At 37.0% G+C, this 19986-nt stretch overlaps 1 protein-coding gene and 1 long non-coding RNA gene across 7 annotated transcripts in view; one reads left to right on the top strand and one right to left on the bottom strand.

Moving 5' to 3' along the window:
• Positions 1-19986, top strand: part of LOC147172746 (uncharacterized) — a 37665-nt gene continuing 17679 nt past the window's right edge. For 2 of the 4 annotated variants that reach the window (XR_015095300.1, XR_015095302.1), the window contains exons 1-4: positions 1-111; positions 3474-3593; positions 11514-11667; positions 15014-15101. This is a non-coding gene — a long non-coding RNA (uncharacterized LOC147172746). Of the gene's footprint in view, positions 112-3473; positions 3594-11513; positions 11690-11774; positions 12203-15013; positions 15102-19218; positions 19505-19986 lie in introns of those variants that run through there. The other 2 variants (XR_015095303.1, XR_015095301.1) reach the window with 2 other exon arrangements.
• Positions 1503-19251, bottom strand: rspo1 (R-spondin 1). Of its 3 annotated transcripts, none has more exons than XM_086077479.1 (6): positions 18845-19251; positions 11487-11946; positions 8823-9017; positions 7488-7628; positions 7081-7278; positions 1503-2039 (listed from the first exon to the last, which is right to left on the bottom strand). In XM_086077479.1, exons 2-6 carry the CDS (start codon positions 11581-11583, stop codon positions 1879-1881), a joined length of 792 nt encoding a protein of 263 aa, XP_085933605.1. In that variant the 5' UTR covers positions 11584-11946; positions 18845-19251; the 3' UTR covers positions 1503-1878. The 3 variants fall into 3 exon arrangements, with proteins under 3 accessions (XP_085933605.1, XP_085933607.1, XP_085933606.1); XM_086077481.1 differs by having other exon boundaries at positions 1503-2044; positions 7087-7278; XM_086077480.1 differs by having other exon boundaries at positions 7087-7278.

The raw sequence follows: 19986 nt of genomic DNA, 5'->3' as shown, positions 1-19986 counted from the left end.
CCTGCCCAAATGAGACTTGCACTTCAAACCAGTTCAAACCAGCTAACAGTTGGCTTCTGTTGGCAGCTTTTAATTTAGCATCTTTTTCAAGTGACAAAAGAAGACAAACTGGTAAGTTCTAACGAGAACTTAGTATATTTTTTGCAAATTCCAGCATGTCAAGTTTGTAAATTAGTACTTATTAATGTGATGCCATGTTGAAACGTAGCTTATTAGTGTTGTTAGCATTAGCTAGCGCTAGCATTCTAGCTAACGCTAGTAGCCCGGTTGTTCAAAACGTTTTTTTTGTGTGTTTTTTTTGTTTTGTTTTTAAACCACTGTATAAGTAGATTTAACCGCCTGTTAACTTTAATGGCACATTTATCTTTTTCAAAACTCGGTTAACTTTAACCGGCTGTTAATTTGGTGTTAAAGTTAACACCCCTAAGGACAGCTGCTAACTTTTTAACCGGTGGATTTTTCTGCTTATTTCATATTCCACAAATGCAATATTATACAGAATGCTGTGTTAAGACTAGTGGGGGTGCAAATAACATATTATTCATCATACATCGATTACTTTTAACTTGACTTTTAAGTACTCTTGTACAATAAGGACTGAATAATATTTAGTCATGGACCTCGAGTGTGCCATGGCTTGTCTATAATGCATATAGCACCCTCTTGTGGTCAGTCTTTTACCTACGTATGCATTGATTGACTCCCCATTGCAGCACTTTTGTAATTCTTATTTTTATTATTAAATAATAATAATAAAAAATATTTGTATTTATTATTATTATCATTGGACTTCAATGCGTGATGTGATTATTTTAACATCTTGCCTTCCTTCATGTGTGACAATTACAATTACTTAGAGATTTTTGGAGCTGCAGTGCTAAATGCGTGCAAAAGGGGGCAGCACAATCCAAGCTTTGTCTAATTTGCATCAGGCGTTTAACAAGCTAGTTTTTAGGCATTGATTGTTATTACAGAGAAACATTTATCATTTTTAGGTTGAAGTCTATTAGTGGTAAGATCTTTAGCTCCCACCAAGGAGAGAGTGAATAGAGGAAGCAATCAATCTGTTGACATTTGCAATCAGAAAAAGAAAAAGTGCTATTTACGGTGCATGTCCAACCGTCTTGACCGCACCCTCCCCTTTGCCAATGACAAAATGTCTTGTTTTAAGGTAACCTGCATGTTATGGTACATTAAATGTCCTTCCACATTTAAAACCCTGACCCCAACCACAACCCTACTTTGAAACCCTAATTTGAAATCCCTTTGAAGCCTTAATTCAACCCCTAATTTGAAACCCTGACCCTAGTTTGAAACCGTTCACACATCTTGCTTTAAAAAACAACATTGTACCTGCTGATAAAAAAAAAGGAGAAAAAATGAGTCCCGTAAAGTATCCTTTACAAATTGTTACTGCTCCAAAGCTGAACAAACTCAATGTGTAATTATGTGCATGAAGTGACACAAGTTTCCTCTTTTTAATTGGACTTTTAATAGGAAAACTGATAGCATATAAACCTTTAGAAAGACTTGACATCCGTACGGCCCCAACTCGCAACAAAGAGATGCATGCGGATATGAAATGTTTACTTCAACAACAACAAAACTGTGCAAATACATCCGAACCCTGTTACAAACAAAGCAGCATTACGAAGTGTTGATTAGCAGTGGCTTGCACTGCGTATTTGCTCCCAGTCACAAAAAGACACCTCGGGGATCTTTTCATCACTTTTTTTATGCAAAGACAATCCGTCCATCACGTCCGACAATGCCAACGAGGATCACATTTCCTATGATTGGACTCCTTTCGTGACTGGGAAAACCTGCAGAGTCAGCATCTAGAAGCGGCCCTATATGCAATGTTTTCTCATCAAGATGTCAGCTTGGCTTCAGCGTCATCTCTGGAGTTTGTTCTTGGTGGAATCCTTCCGACTTTAAGTTACGGAGCTGGTTGCCACCTTGGGAACGGCGGTGGTCCTGCTTTGGCCTTTCCGCCTCCTCCCGCCGTTGCCTCCGACTCGAGCGCCCCCCTTGGTCTTCTTCTCTGATGAGACAAAAATAAGTTTTAGTTAGGGGTGCCACAGCACACTAAACTTGCTGGCAGTACAAATCTCAATCTTTAGTTTTTATTGAAGTGCAACATCAATAGTTGGTTTTCTTTTTGGGAAATAGTGGTTTTGGTTGACATTGGGAATAGTAACACACAGCAACCCTTATAGTGGCGGGTGGACAAACTCAGCTGAGTTACCTTGAATAAGACAAATGTTAAATAATGATCATGAGAAAATCACAAATATTATAAACAAGACAGACGAATTTATGTAGCAATTGCATGTGAATGAACGAAAAAAGTATCGCAAAGCGTAATGATATTGAATGATGTGGAATGATATTGGTGAAAAATTTGCAATATGTTGGAATTAGGGGTGTTAAAAAATTGATTTTGCGATATATCGCAATATTACAGCGGCAATTCTCATATCGATTCAATATGTGGCCGAATCGATGTTTAAATATTCAACAAAACGCCTTACTTAGGGTTAGAGTTCATCCTTTAAGCATGGAAGAATGTTATATTAATGGCACATTAAGCCTTAATATTTTATTTCAATGCTGTTCAATCATGAAACAGATTGCAACCTGTTTGTTAAATACAGTGGCTCACAATTATGAGCCTGAATTTTCAGATAAATAAGTACATTTTCATACAAATTTTACAGTGTACATGTACAAGTTTGCTGATTAGTATTTTCTAAATTTGAGTTAAAAAAAATCGCAACAATCGATATATAGAGTTGTATCGGGATAAATCGTGTCAAATCGAAACATGACCTATGAATCGTGATACGGATCAAATCGCCAGGTTCGAGGCAATTCACACCCTTGTTGGAATGCTATTGAATTATATTGAAAGATATGGAATGATGTGAATTTTTTTGCATTGTATAGATTGATATTGAATATTTTGGAATATATGGAGTGATTTTGAAAAATATAGAATGATGTAATGTGGAGTGATGTTGAATGATACTGAATGTTAAGGATTGATGTGGAATGATAATGGTGGACAATGTGGAATGATGTTGAAAGCTATCAAGTGTTGTGAAATGGTATTGAATATTGTGGAGTGATACTGAATGATAAGGATTGATGTGGAAAGATAATTGTGAGAATTTGTGGAATTTGCGCATGAGAACTACATGGGAATTTTCTAAATTGTTCTCAAGGTGAATTCAAAGAGCTGAGCATTTTGTATTTTAGTATTATTGGAATAATTTTGGGGGGGGGATAAATTGGAATGATGCTGACTGATATTGATTGAATGATAATAAATGATGTGGAATAATATTGGTGATAAATGTGGAATGACCTTGAATTATATAGAATGGTGTGCAACATATTAAAAAAATGAATAAACAAAATATTTTCTTAAGTACAGTAAGTGCTGAAGTATTCATATTTTTTAATTTTAGGGGTGTGCCAAAAACCATTTGGTACGACCAGGGGTTGAAAACTGTGACAACTTTGTTGAGTGGTTCCGCCCTCCACATCCAGACTGCAAATGAATGGCGTTTGCGCAACGCCACCACCGGGTAATTTAACTGCATCACTCTAGCTTGCATTTTCTTAATAATCAACAAACACAAGAATCATTACTAAACACCGTCAAGTGGAAATGAACTCGATGTGCAGCATTAGGCGGCAATTAGTCAGACGGCGCTCGTTTTGTTTATCCAAGGCGGGCTAGCTCGCTACACTGACTGATGTCTGTTATGAACTTGTTATGGCTCTGTGCACCACTCGGAAAAAAAGTGCACACTTGCCAAACACTAGACAGTGTATGTGACAGAGTATGCCGCTGACAATGCAAAGGTCATCATAAAAGTAGCTTGGCGGTAAAAATGAAAAAGAAGGTCAGAAAATGATTAATTTTTTTATGCTTTTTTGAATGCACAGTATGAATAACATGTCAATATGGTAAGGTACACAAATAATATCTTTAAAAAAAATCAAAACAATAAAATGTAAAAGTAAAAAAATATATATTGTAAAAAAAAAAAAAATTAAACTAAAAAATTAAATATAAAAACAAAAATGTCTAATGTATGAAGAGCAGTAGTCTTAAAAAATAGGATCTAAAAATTTCTGTATTTTTTATGTACAAATAAAATGTATAAGCTATAAATGTAAAATACTTCTGTAAAAGTCATAAAACATTAATTGATTTCTTTTTTTATTAAAAATATAAAATCGGAAAAAATCGAACAAAAAATGTAAAAAATATGTTTTAATGGATGGGTGATAGTAAAAGTATTTCAGAAATAATATAATGTAACAAAAATCTACAGACATATTTTAAGGTTCAAATAAATTCTGAATATAATTATTTTTAAAGAAAATTACAACTTTATCTAAAACATTCAAACAAATGATAAAATCTAACAATAAAACCTGAATACAAAACTTACAAAATGCTTAAATAAAAAAAGGTAGATACCTCTAAAATGTAAATATCTGAACATGAAAACCAAACAAAAGCTTACAAAATATGAAATGGTATCTCAATAAATGAATTGATTAAATTAAATTAGAATAAATGTAAAAATAAATCTGAAATCAAAAAAATATTGTTTTAATTCAAAAATAAATGTTAAAGTGTAAAAATAAAATGTATATAAAATTTTTGTATAAAATATAATCACATCTAAAAATATATACTTTAAAAAAACACGTAAAAATAAAATTGGAGTATGAAAAATCATTAAAAATAATAATAATTAAGAATTCTATTAATTTGAAAGTCAACTAAATAATTGATAGCAATGTTTGCCACTTAGTGGTGTTTTATAGTTACTGCTGGAATGATGTTGCTGGAATTCAAAAAGCCTTGAGATGTATTTATTTATTGAAATTCAAAAAGCTATAACAGACTTTTTTTTCCAATTACTCAGAAGATAACGTGAGAGCTGTCCAACGTTTGCAGTTACTCTCTATTTTATCATGACGTAACGACTCGTTTAACAAGCGACTAATGTGCTCAAGGTGCTCTGAGTCGGGACACGCCATCAATTTATGGTCCAACCTCGTCTCCACGCCGTCCAAACAACGAGTGCCTGACAAATGCAATAACATGTCCAGGGAACTTCTTTTTTCTATTTGCGTGAGACCCCCAAATGAAGGGGAGATGATGATGTGTGTGCCACTAAATCACACACTGTTATACAAGTTTTGCCCCCGGTGTGACTCCACAGCTGCTCCATGGGACTTCACCTCATCCTTGGTCACACTTTGGATGCATGGGTTCTCAAAGTACCACCATCAGGAGTACAATACAGTAGCATAGTACGCCGAAGTAAATCCTAAAAAGTACTGTTAGAATCACTGATACTAGTGCGTACAAAAGACGCTGATATGTTGGCAGGAGGAGGACATCTCTTGATTGCTCATCAGTTGACACCCGCTCGCGCTTCATCCCGAGCCTTCCGCAGCATGAACACCTTGGAAGTTTTTATGAGAGGGTTTATAATATTTCACCGCTAATTGTTTTCCCGACCCCCGAAATGAAATTCTTTCCAGGGTGAATTCACACGCGACCCATTTCTCAACGGCAGCTGTCCGCCTAACAGCCGACTTCCTTCCAGACAGAAAAAAAATAAAAATAAATTCACACACGCACTCTGCACCCATAATAAGAGGTACACTTGGTTTCCTGAAAAGGAGAAAAAAATAGAGAGAAAAAAATTCTGTTTTTTCATTTAAATATTATAAATTGGTTCTCCTTACTTACTGTACAAAATGTTAACTTAACAGTAAACTTAAAACCAAAGTACGGACCGAACCACGATTTTTGGTGTACTACATTCAGAAAAAACATTTTCAAGAAAAATTGTCGGAATATTATGAGAGTATTCTGAGAGAATTTATTTATTTATTTTTAATTAAAAAAGTAATACCTTTTTGAGAAATGCTGTACTGTCAAGAAAGAAATTTGACCCAAAAAATGTATTAATTTTATTTTAATCTCTCATTAAATCATGTATTGAGTTATTGTAAATATTTTTTTTAACTTAAAAAAAGAGATTAATTTAAATTTTTTAACAAATAATAAACATTTAAAAAGTTGTTTGTATATTAATAAACTATTAAAAAGAGAAAAAAAATGCTCCATTTAAGGCTGTTTACGCCTGTCTGTAGCTGAAGATTTATTGACATATACTGTTTAACGTGAGTTTGCGTGTGATTGGTTCATTCGTAACAGAGCCATACCCCAGTTAAAACAGGGTGGGCACACGTGTGCGACTACATTATGCAAGTTATTTTTACTTACCCTCTCGTCATTTGAGTTGTGAAAATTAAAGGTCACATGGGAAAAGTTTTGGAGCGATTTATCTTGATCATTTTTACACACACAAAAAAAAGGCCTTTTGACAGGGGTGTATAGACTTTTTCTCATTGTCCCACATCAAAATACCAAAAAAAGCTAAAGAATAAGTTAAAGGGGAAGTAAACCCCTCCCCCAAAAATCTTGACAATAATATATTCTATGCAGCCCCACTAGTCTAAATATGGTATTCTGGTAAATATTGCGTTAGTGGAATATGAGTTAAGCAGCAAAATCCAGCCATTTTTATCCATCTCGGGGGGCGGCCATTTTGCCACTTGTTGTTGAGTGAAAATTACATCGCAGTTACTCAGGTCTCAGGTGACAACCAATCACAGCTCAGCTTCAGAAAACAGATGCCTGAGCCCTGAGCAAATGTGATGTCATCTTCAGTCGACAGCAAGTGGCAAAATGGCCGCCCCCCTGAGATAAAAACAGCTGGATTTTGCTGCATAACTAATATTCCACAAATGTAATATTAATCAGAATGTCATGTTTAGACTAGTGAACTAACATATAACATGTTATTGTCAAGAAATATGTACGGTTGACTTCCCCTTTAACAACACTTGTAAAATGTGTGTATTGGGATTATAGATTGCATATTGTGAGTTGTACCTAATAATTTGACCATCCCGCAAGGCTCAACAAACTAACTAAAATCAAATCAAAGTGGAGTATGGTGTGATGTAACGCACGTTCACCTCTCACGCAAGGCGTCTTGGGAACGCTGCATTTTTTCCTGTCGGTCTGCGGCGCGCACGTCTGAGATAGTCCCACAGACCGAACCCCCCGCAGTGGTAGTCGGACCCTAGACTGGGTCCCCTTTTTGAAGCCACAAGTCTTGTTCCTCTTCACGCATGAACTCCACTGGCTCCACTCGGACAGCTCACACTCTGAAATAGAAATTGAGGATAAACAACAAATAATTACGAAGCACGGTGCAAGGCAGAATTGTGATTTGTGCCCCAAAGACAACTTAAATATATATATATTTTTTAAAGGCATACTAGTGATTCTCAAAGTGTGGTACACAGGCTCCCTCTGGTGGTATGCAGAGGACTGGTTAACCCTGACCCTCTTGTAGTCGTTAGTGGAGACTCACCCACACACTCCATGGAGTCGTTAGCGGGGTGCAGGTGCGGAGGGCAGCTGACGGAACATTTTCCACTGTTCAAATACAAGCCCTCCTTGCATTTCATGCAAAACTTGAGGTGGAAACACGCGTCACAGTCTCGTTCACATTCTGCAAGACACAGCCAGAGGAGCAAACCTTTCAATGACTTCACAGCACACACGCAGGTTGCTATCGGGTGAGCGTGTGAATGAGAGCAAGCAAGACAATGTGTTGAAACGCAGACGCGCGCTAATTCCTCGTTGTGACGACCATTGCATCGCAATGCGGCCTTCCAGGAAAAAGGGCGGATAAAAAGTTGGGAATCTTGCGATGCTCCGGCGCCTGATGCCAATTGGCCCTTTTGGAGGGATTGTTTGTGTTTCTGTGATTAAATAGAAAGCTTAAATAGCGCCGACTTGGTTGCGTGTGGCTCGTCGCCACAATGACACAGGATCTAAACACAGTGCAGTGTTTAAAAGCACAACATTTGTTTAAATGAATTATAAAGTTGTTCCCATGTGAAAGGGGAAAAAATTCAGCGGTGGGGAAGTTTTGTTTGTTGGAGACTAACATTGTATGCATTTAGTAATTCATAAACTGTGGTTTTTATTTAGTTTTTTTAGTTTTTAAAGAAAAATAATTTTTCAAGAAAACTATTTTTTTTTGCGGAAAAATAAATTTGTTACAATCTTTTTTTTTTCCCAATAAAAAATTATGATAAATAATAAAAATCATCCATACAAGTAGTGATGGACAAAATAATTGATTCAATTTCAACTTCATCTTTAAACCAAGCGTGCCATTTGGAGGAGTCAAAAAAATCACAAGTGCTTCATGAAGCTTAATTTTCCCATCACTACTTAAAAGTCTTTTAACACAACACAACTCAACAAGACAAGAAGAAAAGAAACATTGAAAATAAAACAATGAACAGTAACAGTAATATCACTACTGTTAAATAAAAAAAATCTAAATGAAAATATGTGTTAAAGCAATAGCAAACAGATTGTGGCTTTCTTTGGCATTAAGCACCAAATGAAAAACATATGTTCCACCCCAAAAAACAAAAACAAAAAAACAAGCAGACAACCATACATTGTGTAAACTTTCACTTGAGATTTGCGTTTCACGAGGTAAGCATAAGCAGACTAACTGCACACTCAGCTGCTGGCTCCTTTGGCCACAAAATACGGGAATTCCGCCCTCACAAACTGAGCTTTTTGTGTCGAAAAATACACTAAGCCTTTTTTTTTTTTTTTTTTTTTTTTACAATAACAAATTGACATTTGCAAAATGTAAACGGATCAAATGAGCAGGACTCACGGAAACATCTGTTGTTGCCTCCCTGTATCCTCATGCCAAAGTATCCCGTGGGGCAGGAGGCCAGGCACACGCCCACTTGACTTATGTTGCTCCGCACAAAGTAGATGAAGAGCTTGGCTTTGCATTTGATGCAGCCGTTGTACTCGGAGCAGCGCTCGCAGCCTTTGGGGCAAGATGGCAGGCCCTCGCCGCTCACTGGCAAGAAAAAAAGAATAATGCACATCAAATGGAAAAAAAAACCCATCTAATTGTTTCCAGCAACATGTGAGGCATTTTAACAAATGACATTTTCTCAGTCGACCTGTTAAAATAACATTGTGATGGTTTCATATTTTACTAGCATTCCAATATGTACTGCAATAACAGACAAAAAATAATTTTTAAAAAAGCAATGCAGATCTGGAATAAATTTAAGCACAGCCGCAAAATTATCAGTTTCCCAGATGTTGCTATTTAAGGCCACTGTAAATGTTGGAGGAAAATTGTTTTATTCTACAAAATATTAACAACGTAACTCCCAAATTCCAAATATTGTTAACTCATTTGCTCCAAAAAACTTTCTATTTTAAATATTGTCATGGTCCAAAAAACACATTTATTTATATATTTTTTTATGCTAGAGCATATAGAAGGCTTTTATGCAGCTTCTGACCTGAAGAGGTGGCTTAAAGCAATGGTAGTTATTACAAAATACAGCCCGCAGGTGGCAGCAGAGTATAAGAGATCAACCAGGGCCATGTTGCAACAAGCTCTTTTCCACAGTGTTTTCAACAGATTTGTGAATAATGGTGAAACTTGGCTATATTCTAATGCTAATTGCTGCAAAACGAAAACAGATACAAATATACTTGTTTTCCTGATGAAACAGGAGACTCTAATATTTCTTTTGGTAGGTTCCATGTTTTTATAGCAGTAGAACACAATATTCTGTGGGCCTTGCAAAATCTGTCAAAATCCAGTAAAACAGCCGGCTTCAGCTTCAGTGAAAATGGCTGTTAGAGTTTTAAAGGAGAAGTCAAGTCCAAAATGTTCTTTACAATATGTTCGATGAGCCCCCACTAGTCTAAACACGACATTCTGATTAATATTGCACTTGCAGCACAATCCACTTGTTTTTTGTCCATCTAAGGAGGCACTTGTTGTCGATCAGGACTCAGGTAACAACCGATCAAGTTTTTTTTTTAGGGGGGTGGATCCCAACACACAATTAACTTATTTTTCCTGGAATAAAAAGATGACCCACCACCCCAAAAAAATTTCTTTAAATTATTTAGCAAAATAATCTCACCCTCATTTTTCATATTCTGACAAAAATTTACTTTTTGTATTGTTTTGTTTTTAATAAATAGTCATGAAGCATATTTTTTGGGAGACGAACTAGTTAAAAAGGTATTTGTTGTCTACGGCCAAGTTCGCAGTCACATCAATGCAGACGGAACGGAATCTTATTGTTTTCATGGAAACCACCTCAATCGGTCTTGTCTTTCTATTTACATAAACAAATAAATACCGGTCTGTGTTCCTGACCTCAGGGACTTCATAGTCAATTGCTCATTCATTCACAGAAGACAACCCAGAAACATGACGATGAAGTTTAACTGCTTTCACGGAACGCACAGTGCTGTTCTCCTCATCGGGTTGCAGCAATCACATGACGGACGGTGGCCTAAGGTTTGAGAGTTGTCCTGAAAATGCTTTGAAAAAAAGTTGTTGCCTTTGAACTGTCATACATTCATGTCTTATTATCAGCCTGCGGAGACAAACACATAAAGGAGAGAACTTTGCGAACTCCTTCTCAGATGAATAATCACAAAATATCGTTATGGTTTGAGCCGAAATGTAAACTTCAGCGTCGTGAAATAGCGGCACGCTACGTTTTGTCTTGTCTTGCAATGACGGTTGGGAAGCAACGTTTTGTCTTGTCGTGCATGTTTTCTCTCGAGTGTTGACTCACAGAACAGGAACAGTCAGCCGCAGACAGGCGACAATGAACAGCAAAACAAAGACAGATGTGAAACCGAAAATCAAAAAAAATGTGTGACATTTTTTTTTACTTTGGAACCTCGGTTCACAAACATCCCGCTTCAAAAGATATTCACTTTATGAACACAATTGTTTAAGCCTGACAGCATAATGGCTGGCGGCTAGCTAGGGGTGTAACAACAAACATTTTCACATAGAGAATCAGTTTTGATTTAAAAGAAAGAGTGAATCGAATCAAACAGAATTTAATTATTCCATTTTAAAATATACAGAGATTGTCAGAGATCATCATGCAAGATAATTACTTGATGTTGTCGTTTCCAAGAATGATTTGTGGTGAATATATTGTCTTGTACCATCCTAAAAAAACAGCAAAAATACAGTACGTACGGTAGGCCTATAAGCAAGGTGTATTTTTTCCCAGTTGTTATCATTAGCTAATTGTGTATGTTTTTTGTTACTCAATTCACAATGTTAGCAAAGTTATGGGACAATGTTTTGATAGCGTGAAAGCCTAAGCTAACGCTAGCTAGCTAGCTTGTTTTTATTCGCACCTCCATGCAAATCAATAAAAAAGAGAAACAATTTTTACGTCACAACTTCCGAACAAATGATGGAACAAGCCAAAAATCTCAACTACTATTGTACTTCAGTACATATCAGTCACCTGTGGTCACTCACCCCGTCTCTGCCTTTTGCTCTTGAAAGGTTTGGCAACATCGCTGTCACCCATGGAACTGAGGAAGACCATCGCCAGTGCCACCAATCCCAGCTGCATAGTCCCTGTTGGTTTTCCGGGCCACTCGAGGTCCCCAGTGGACTAGGTGGGGCAGAGGAATGGGTCCCTTCCTCTGCCAGATAGGTAAATCCGTCCCTTCTTACAGGTGAATAGATGGTCCGTCTCGCCACCTTTATATCCCGCTCTGTCGTTTGCTATCTGTCAGTGAAGTGGCTAATTCATTGTTTAAGCAAAACGGAGATGGAGGCTGTCGAACATCTGGCGTTTCAACCCATGAAGCTGAAGGGATGGCTGCTCTTCCTCGTTCCTCGTTCTAGTCGGTGGTCAGAGGTCACACGTCTTATTAAGTTGATTGACGGCTTGCAGAGTGATAAAAGGATGGAGGCAGGCTCCTCCTGACAGCTGCAAAGGGACAATTAAAATAATCAAAAAACTATTTTAGGGAGTAAGTCAATAATTCAGTGTTTCTGGGAAACATTGTGTTGTATGCAAAGTAAATGGTCAAACTCAAGCTTGTACACAGAAAGTATTGGGCAGGGTATGGGAGGTCAAAGGTTCAGAATTTGAATGTCAGCCTTTTTGTGGGGAGTTGACTTCTCCAATTCCTCTCATTTCTCAAAAACATTTAAGTTAGGTTAATTGAAGACTCAAAATCACCCTTACACCTAATCCGACGTTAACTCTAACCAGGTTAAATGGAGTCTCTTACCCAAACTCCTAACCAAAACACAAACCCAACCAGGTTAACTGAATAATCTGAATTACCCTAAAACCCTTAATCCCTTAACTCCTAACACAACTGTAGCCAAGTTAATTGAAGTCTCTAAACCCTTACCCTAAATTCCTAACCATAACACAGCCTCAATCCAACCTCAACAACTGTTAATGAAGGTTTAAGATTACTCTCACACCTTCTGCCAAACCATAGTCCAAACTGAACCCTAACCAAATTATGTGAAGACTCCAAATTATCTTAACCCCGAACCCTAAAACCTTATGTTAACCCCTGACCCCGTCACAACCCCTAACCTAAACCAGATCAATTCAAAATTCTCTAATCGAGTAAAAAAACAACAACAAGTGCTTTGCTGCAATCTATAGGCAATTACTATGCTTTTAGTGGGATGCCAGTTACGCACAGATTTTCAGGGAACACTGCATTGGTACACAGGACTCGGGTATCCAATAATCCTTGGCGTTTTCCGATTACTTTGTGGGCACGTGAGCCTGTTTTCAACCGCCAAGGCGCAGTTAAGACCGAGTCCTAACGAATTCCGCCTAGCAACAAGAAGCCAATCAAACAATGGCGTTAGTTAGCTTTAATTAATCTTCATTTATGAAGTTTTGTAAAGAATCAGAAATGTATGTTGTCTGTACGAGCAATAAGTTTGTCATCTCTTATCAACAACCAACAATATGCTTAGCAACATTAGCCAAATACCAAACAACAGACAGACACTATTCAAAACTATATTTGGACTTGGATGATGAGAGGAGTGTGTGTTATGCTCGGAATATTAATTGTAGTCAAAACACATTCGAGACAGCTTTAGTGGCGAGGTCGAGGTGTATTTACAGCTCGGGTGTGACGACGAGGACACCCAGAACACATGAGGACCCCGACAATGAGTGGTCCCTCCTTGCAAGCATGATAAAAGAAAATGAAGACCATATTAGGCTGTTGTGTTTGGTACCATCTGGCATCGTGCCACCGGGTGCATCAAAACATAGCATAGCATGCATCATAACACTAATCCAAAGTCATTACGTGATCAGCATGATAATGATTTCTACATGCGCCATTCTCACCTGGACTCACCGAAAGAGTCATGAAGAATGTGAATATACTGTAAATATACTAGCATACTATAGTTGTATATGCACAGGTATTGAAATTCTATTTATTTATTATTAAATTCACCATAACTGTGCTGGAAGCCATTTCTAAGTAAAAAAAAAAACAAAACTATTTTCAAACTATTAAATGAATATAATAATTGATAAGCAATTTAGAGAGGTACATTTTACAAATCTTAAAACCAAAAATTATGTTAATCAAAACTTATTTTGCATGCATTACTTGTAAATATGAATACTCGTAATATTTATAATATATTATAAATAATAAACCTAAACTCAAATCATATTTGATACAACAAATTGCAAAATACTTTTTAAATTTAATAATAATAAATTGTCAATATAGTACTATTTATTATCATTTTTGTTATTATCATAAAAACTAAACCTATAATTACAAGTATTTGTTCTACTTATAAAATAAATAATATACTAATATACAATATAAATAATGAAGAATGTATTTATTAGAAATCATTTTATATCATCATTTATTATAAATGTTAAAATAATAGTTTTTAAAATGTAATATCCCTTTAGAACTAATTAAAAACAATATACTTAAAATAATCACATTTATTATTCATTTGAAATAATTTATGATGATAATAATAATGATATTATTAAGAGTAGTAGTAGTATTTATGAGAAAAAATTACTTGCATTTATTTTATGTAATACAGTATATGTTAAATGATATAAGAATGTGATGTATGTAATCTTGAAATATATTTGCAGCATTATTTTTACGACAGTTTTTTCCAATACTGTTAATCCCTAATGAATGCAAATGGAAACATGCATGATACCGAGTTAGTGTGGATGACACATGCAATTCTTGATGCGGTATTCTCACCATTCATTAATTTAAGCAAGTCCTTGGATAACCCACCAGGGATACTTAGCCGTTGCTAAACGGTACTCTAATAATAAAAACACATCAGTGACACCCTTCGGCTCCAAGTCATATTTACAAGAGAGAGCCAGAAAAAAATGATGCAGCACCTGTTTGTTACTTGAAAGGAGCTGGCGACCAGCACATGGCTGCTGAATAACAGTTGAGTAACTCCTCACTTGTGCCAGAACCTCTTTTATAAACCCCGCATAACTCTAAAGAAAGCCGTCTGTGACCGTAGGGGCTCCGGCTAATGGCTAATAATTCCTGGGATGACGTGAATGCACGCGATTCCTGCGTACATTTATGTGACAGTAATTAAAAACATCTTCATCTTAATCTTTAAAGCCCACCACCATCAAGTCTTGAGGGCTTTGTGAAGCCATAAAAAGAGTCAGGAGATTATATTATCTCCTTTGTAAAACCCAAGTTCGATACATTAATTATTCAAGCATCTAACTGTGGATGAACCTTAGTGGCTGATGTTTAACGCCAACCTTTTTTGCGCAACAGACCAGTTTCTTGTAAAGACATACTCTCTAGGCTCAACCCGCCTCGGCTCACATATGAATTTAAGTAACATCCCATTCTTAATCCATACACTTTGTTGTAAGGTCGGTTCAACCTTTGGAGAAATTACTTAATCTCTTCTGGGAAGGTTTCCCACAAGGTTTATAAGTGTGTTTATGGGATTTTTTTTTACCATTCTTCCAGAAGCGCATTTGTGAGGTCAACACACTGATGTTGGACCAGAAAGTCTTGCTCTCACTCTCCGTCGGGTTGAGATCAAGACTCTGATAAGGTCAGTCAAGTTCATCCATGCCGAACTCCTTCATCAATGTCTTCATGGTCCTTGCTTTGTGCATTGGTGCTCAGCCGAGTTGGAACTCAAGTCAAGTTCACTTGAATTGCTATTTTTAGGACTTGCGTCTAGCTTGGCAAAAACTTGAGACTTGCCTTGATATCCAGGAGACTCAACTTGACTTTGACTTGAACTACATGACTTGGCAAGTCCTCTTGTTAATAGTTGACAGGATTTATTCGAGCTTGATGCCCCTTCCATTGAAAGTGGTTGCGCCTTCTACATAACAAACAGCCAATATTTGCGCTGGCAGACAAGCAGACTAAACTTCTCGAACCAATTATGACATGGTGGGAACAGTTTGAGCATGTCCTGTCCCAGCTTCAACGTGACCATGCACCAGTCCATAAACCAGGGTCCTGACCTCAACCGGATAGATTATCTTTGAGATGTAGAGAGGATCGGTCAATTTTTTTTCCCATAGTTGGATTATTTTTACATCATACAATGTCAAGGCAGGTAAGCCAAATTGAATTATTGACAGACCAAAAAATGTAATATACATCTCACCATTCACACAATGTTGAAGTTGTTGTAATTAATGACCCTGCACTTGTCTCTCGTTAAAAAGATGGCCCCATTGGGGTAATCTTTCTTTCTTTCAAAAAACAACTTTATTACCGGGTGCTTGAGCTCCATGTGCCAAAGCAAATTTGATGGCTTCATTGCCTTATTTGCAAGCCTGTTGCAAAATACTACGCCGAGCAGGATTGATGTGCACAACTCAACTAGTAATGAATCCGTAACGTGAGGAAGATATTGTTTCTTAAATACATATTTATTCATGGGGAAGTCGTCACCGCTTCTTATTTGGCTTGTTCCCCAATCTAAAAAAGCTCTCCAAACATACTGTATGTTATTCAATTCAACTTTGCTAGCTTGCGAGCTAATTTATTTTGAGTTAAGCGTTTTGAGAGTCTCCTTTCAAACTCTGGTCAATATAATATTTAAGCTTCTTCTCAGACAATTTAAAGAGGACAAGCAGTCAATCACGATTTACATCTTTGTTCAGAGAAGGAACCGTTACTATTAGCAGTAACCACACCCAAAAAAAAGAAGAAAGAAAACTGTCTTCTCTTTACACTCGCACCTACATACTCAAATTGCTCATCCAATCACGTTCACTTTCTCACCGAAACTCAGTACTTTCAGAACACCAATTCAAGAAACAAATATTTTTTGTTCACTCACTGTGTGTAGCACAGTACATATAGCCTGTGGTCCGGGAGCAGTTCACAGCTCGGTGGTTGCAGACCCCTGCCGTAACCCACTAACCCTAACTCTAAAACAAAACACCGTAACCTAACCCATGCAGCCGATCCCTGAGTTTTTTTTTGCAAGTCACAGTGGTCTATTGCTAAGCATCTGGATTCAAATCTGTGCCACTGTCCTGTGTGGAGTACTTTGTATGTTCTCTAAGGCGACTCAAATTTCTTGGGTAAATTAAAGTCTAAATTGCCGTGGGTGAGAGTGAGTATGCCATTTGTGATTTAAAAGGTAGCCTTTTAATGAAAGAGAAGAAGCAGTGAGTAAAGATGTAGACCGCAGCATTCTACACGAGCGAGTCATTTGTTTGTCACAAATTCTGATCAGAAGATCTTATGTGTGTTATGTTTTACGTTAGTGGTTGGTTTCATATTATATATGCGTGATAGTTCATTCTAACATGGCGCATGCTGCTTATTATACTCCAGACATCCAAAAGTCACGGAATTCCCATTCCTCAGTTTGGACCTTTTCCTTGACTGTTGGCTGTTCTATTCCTCTTCTCATCTTTGATATGAAATTGTTGTGACGTGGATGTTTGTCATGTGGCCACCAGAAGGGAAGATAGTAGCTTTTAGGCAAGCAGAGCAATAAATGGATGACTATTCAATGTTCCAATTCAAGTCTCGTCAATTTGTGATATTTGTAGAATGACAGCCAACCTGCACCACATTGAAAATAACTTGTAGAAGAACATGTGGTGTCTGCACTGGTTGAGATGTATTCTCATGCTCTTCACCTTCATTTCATCAACGGTACAACCTTGGCCCTTTCACTGGAAATTTCATTGGAGTCGAAATTAAAGAGAAGACATAACATTACTAACCGATTGTATTTCAAATACTAGAGAACCCAAACATGCTAAATCAGGGGGGAAAAATGGCCATGGATGTTCTTTCTACTTTTAATTTGTGTTGTATTCCAAAAGACAGCACATCCCAAGGGTGACCAGACTGTTTTGAGTGGGACAGTCCCGTTTTGAGCCATGGGTCCGTCCCACATCCCGCCGGCTTTCGCCAAAGTCATTGTTCTGTCCCAATATTATGCAGGCCCCGTCCCGGCATCCCATTTTTTTTGCCATGTGTATGTCAATCACGCAGCTGTCATAGCAAATCATACGATAAACCCAATCAAAGGGAATTTAACTGTTCATATTTACTTCCAAATTTACGTTTGCGGAACTAGAACTACTTCCTGCTTTCGTATCTAAGAATCATGGGAAATGCAGTCCTACTGCTATTCATTGTGGTCACCACTCGCTGGCCAGACACCGCAAGCTGAGCTTTCTAGTGGTATATTTCCAGTGTTACATATATGACTGGCGCGAGGTAAACGGCACGGACCCAAACAACTGCTGTTGTGAAACAGTTTGATGCTGACATACCAGCCACATGCACCGTTTCCTAGCCATTAGCTCTGAATCGTAATGCTAATGGCAGTTGATGACATTGTTACACCCAGAATAAACACACAGAGGTTTTGTTCAAACATCTTCCATGATTTTACCAGTCAACGTACCCAACCACAATAACTTAGCATGTTAGCTTAGCACAATGCTAGTGTCTCTTACTCTCTTCTGGCTGACTGTTTTCAAGCTCCTACCTATTTTCCCCCCGATTTTACCTCCAGCTGAACGTTTATGATCAGAAACTCAGTAAAGAGCTACTAAAATCTAGTGCTCACAGACTTAGCTTGCCCTCGCTTCTGCCTGCTTTCCTCCTGCTTAATCTTAATTGTCACATCAGTCCGTTTTAAATGACTGAAGTCAATTAATTGCACACACAGCCTGGTAGCTTAGCCCTCCACGAATAACTATTCTGGCTCACTTTTATCTTGCTTCTCTCTGCTTTCCTCTTGATTGTATCTCTGTTTGAGTCTTTATAGTTGAATCACTCAGTTGTAAAAGACTGAAGTCTATGATCACACACTTTGTAACAATAACGACAGAATCATATCGTCGCTGCTATGTGAAAAACACTTATGTCCATTTTTTTGTCCATTAATTGTTTTATTTTTTTTATTTTTGGGATGATCCCAAAAACGTAAAAATAAAAAAAAATCTGGGGGGGGGGGACATAAGTGTTTTTCACTTAGCAGTGACGATATATGCATTTCAACTATAATATTTAATGTGTAATAATAAACATGAGATAAACTTGGACATCGATTGTAGAACAGAAAAGAGTTATGGTTGCCTAATTGAGTTACTCGAAGATTTCAAAATATTCAGAGCACTCTGTCTGATTTATTGTAAACCACAACCACAAGAATAAACATAGTTGTTAAATTAATACCACTTTAGCAGTGCCAACATGCAACAACAAAGTTGTTTGCAAAGTAAGACATAATCACTGTAATTAAATAACCACAAAAGTGTAAAGAGTCATAAATAAATAAATAAATAAGGAGCAACCCACCTGTGAACCAAGATCCACTCGTCACTTTGATTTATTTAAAAAGAAAAAACCCTGCAGCTTCTTTAGCAAAAAGAAATAAAAAATCAAGACACAATAAAAAACTAAAATGCTCCCAATAATTAATACAAGTCTTCCTAAAATTAAATTTAATGATGCAGAATGCGGCAAATGTGCTGCAGTGCTTAAAAGCTGCAGTAAAGTAAAAAACAAAAAAAAAAAAAATTTAAAGTGTCAGATTGAAAAAAGAAGAAGAAAAGTTATAATATTCCCATGAGGCTGGTTGGCATTTGTCCTTTTGTCTTCATTTCAAGGTATTTACATTTTTATTTAAATGTCAATTTAATGAAGCTTCCCCGTGGCTTTTAATTCCAAAGTTGTTGGAGCTGTCAGCTGCCTCCAACTGCTGCGACTCGGTGGAGTGTGAGAGAGAGCGTGCGATAGAGGTGATATTTGCATCCAACGCTCGCAGCTGCCAGGACCTGCGGAAGCCTCGCCCACAAACTGTGCACTCAGAAGAAAAGCTGCCCTGCACTGTAATTTTACTGCTAATTGAAGTGGATTATATAAATGTTTTATATGCATGTTTTAAAACACAATTATTGAATCAAAGAAATGTTACAAGTAACATGATAGCATTCATAACTGTCATACAAGTGTAAAAAGAAGTTAACCTCTGTTAAACCAATCACACTGTTTACAAACTCTTTTCTTTTTCTTAGCTTAATAGGTGCGTCCAAGTTGCAGCTAATGGCTTATTTTAAAATAATAGTTTTACCCATTTTTAAAAACAAAAATACGTCTTAATCAGTGCTAGGGTTTCAATCCACCACTCACCACATTACCTTGAATACGACTAAATAAAAATAAAATACAAATACAGTATTTATTAAATATATATTGTATATATTCCTTTCTTGGGGAAACACATAGTGACAACAATGGCAGCATTAATATAATTATTGTACACTCACTGTTTTCTGGAATAACCAAACGTGATTGTGAATAACGTGTGAAAATGTGCCTGGTACTGCAGGGCAGCTCCTCAGAGTTAGCTTGATAAAGGGTTTCAAGGTTTAGCTATAGTCTAATGTAAGGATTCGTTGGTGGTTAATGCGACACTGTTTATAAAATGAAAAGGCAGG

Source organism: Leptonotus elevatus, chromosome 6, assembly GCF_054856555.1.
Source record: "Leptonotus elevatus isolate MCC_2025b chromosome 6, RoL_Lele_1.0, whole genome shotgun sequence".
Lineage (NCBI taxonomy): Eukaryota > Metazoa > Chordata > Actinopteri > Syngnathiformes > Syngnathidae > Leptonotus > Leptonotus elevatus.
This window is presented reverse-complemented; position numbering and strand designations above follow the sequence as displayed.

Bases quoted from the DNA above. Each gene is read 5' to 3' on its own strand.
- rspo1 (XM_086077479.1), bottom strand. From the start codon at position 11,583: ATGCAGCTGGGATTGGTGGCACTGGCGATGGTCTTCCTCAGTTCCATG. The intron at 7,279-7,487 runs GTGAGTCTCCAC...TTTCTATTTCAG, and splicing joins CGACTCCATGGAGTGTGTGG to AGTGTGAGCTGTCCGAGTGG. The intron at 2,040-7,080 runs GTGCGTTACATC...TCATCAGAGAAG, and splicing joins GCCTTGCGTGAGAGGTGAAC to AAGACCAAGGGGGGCGCTCG.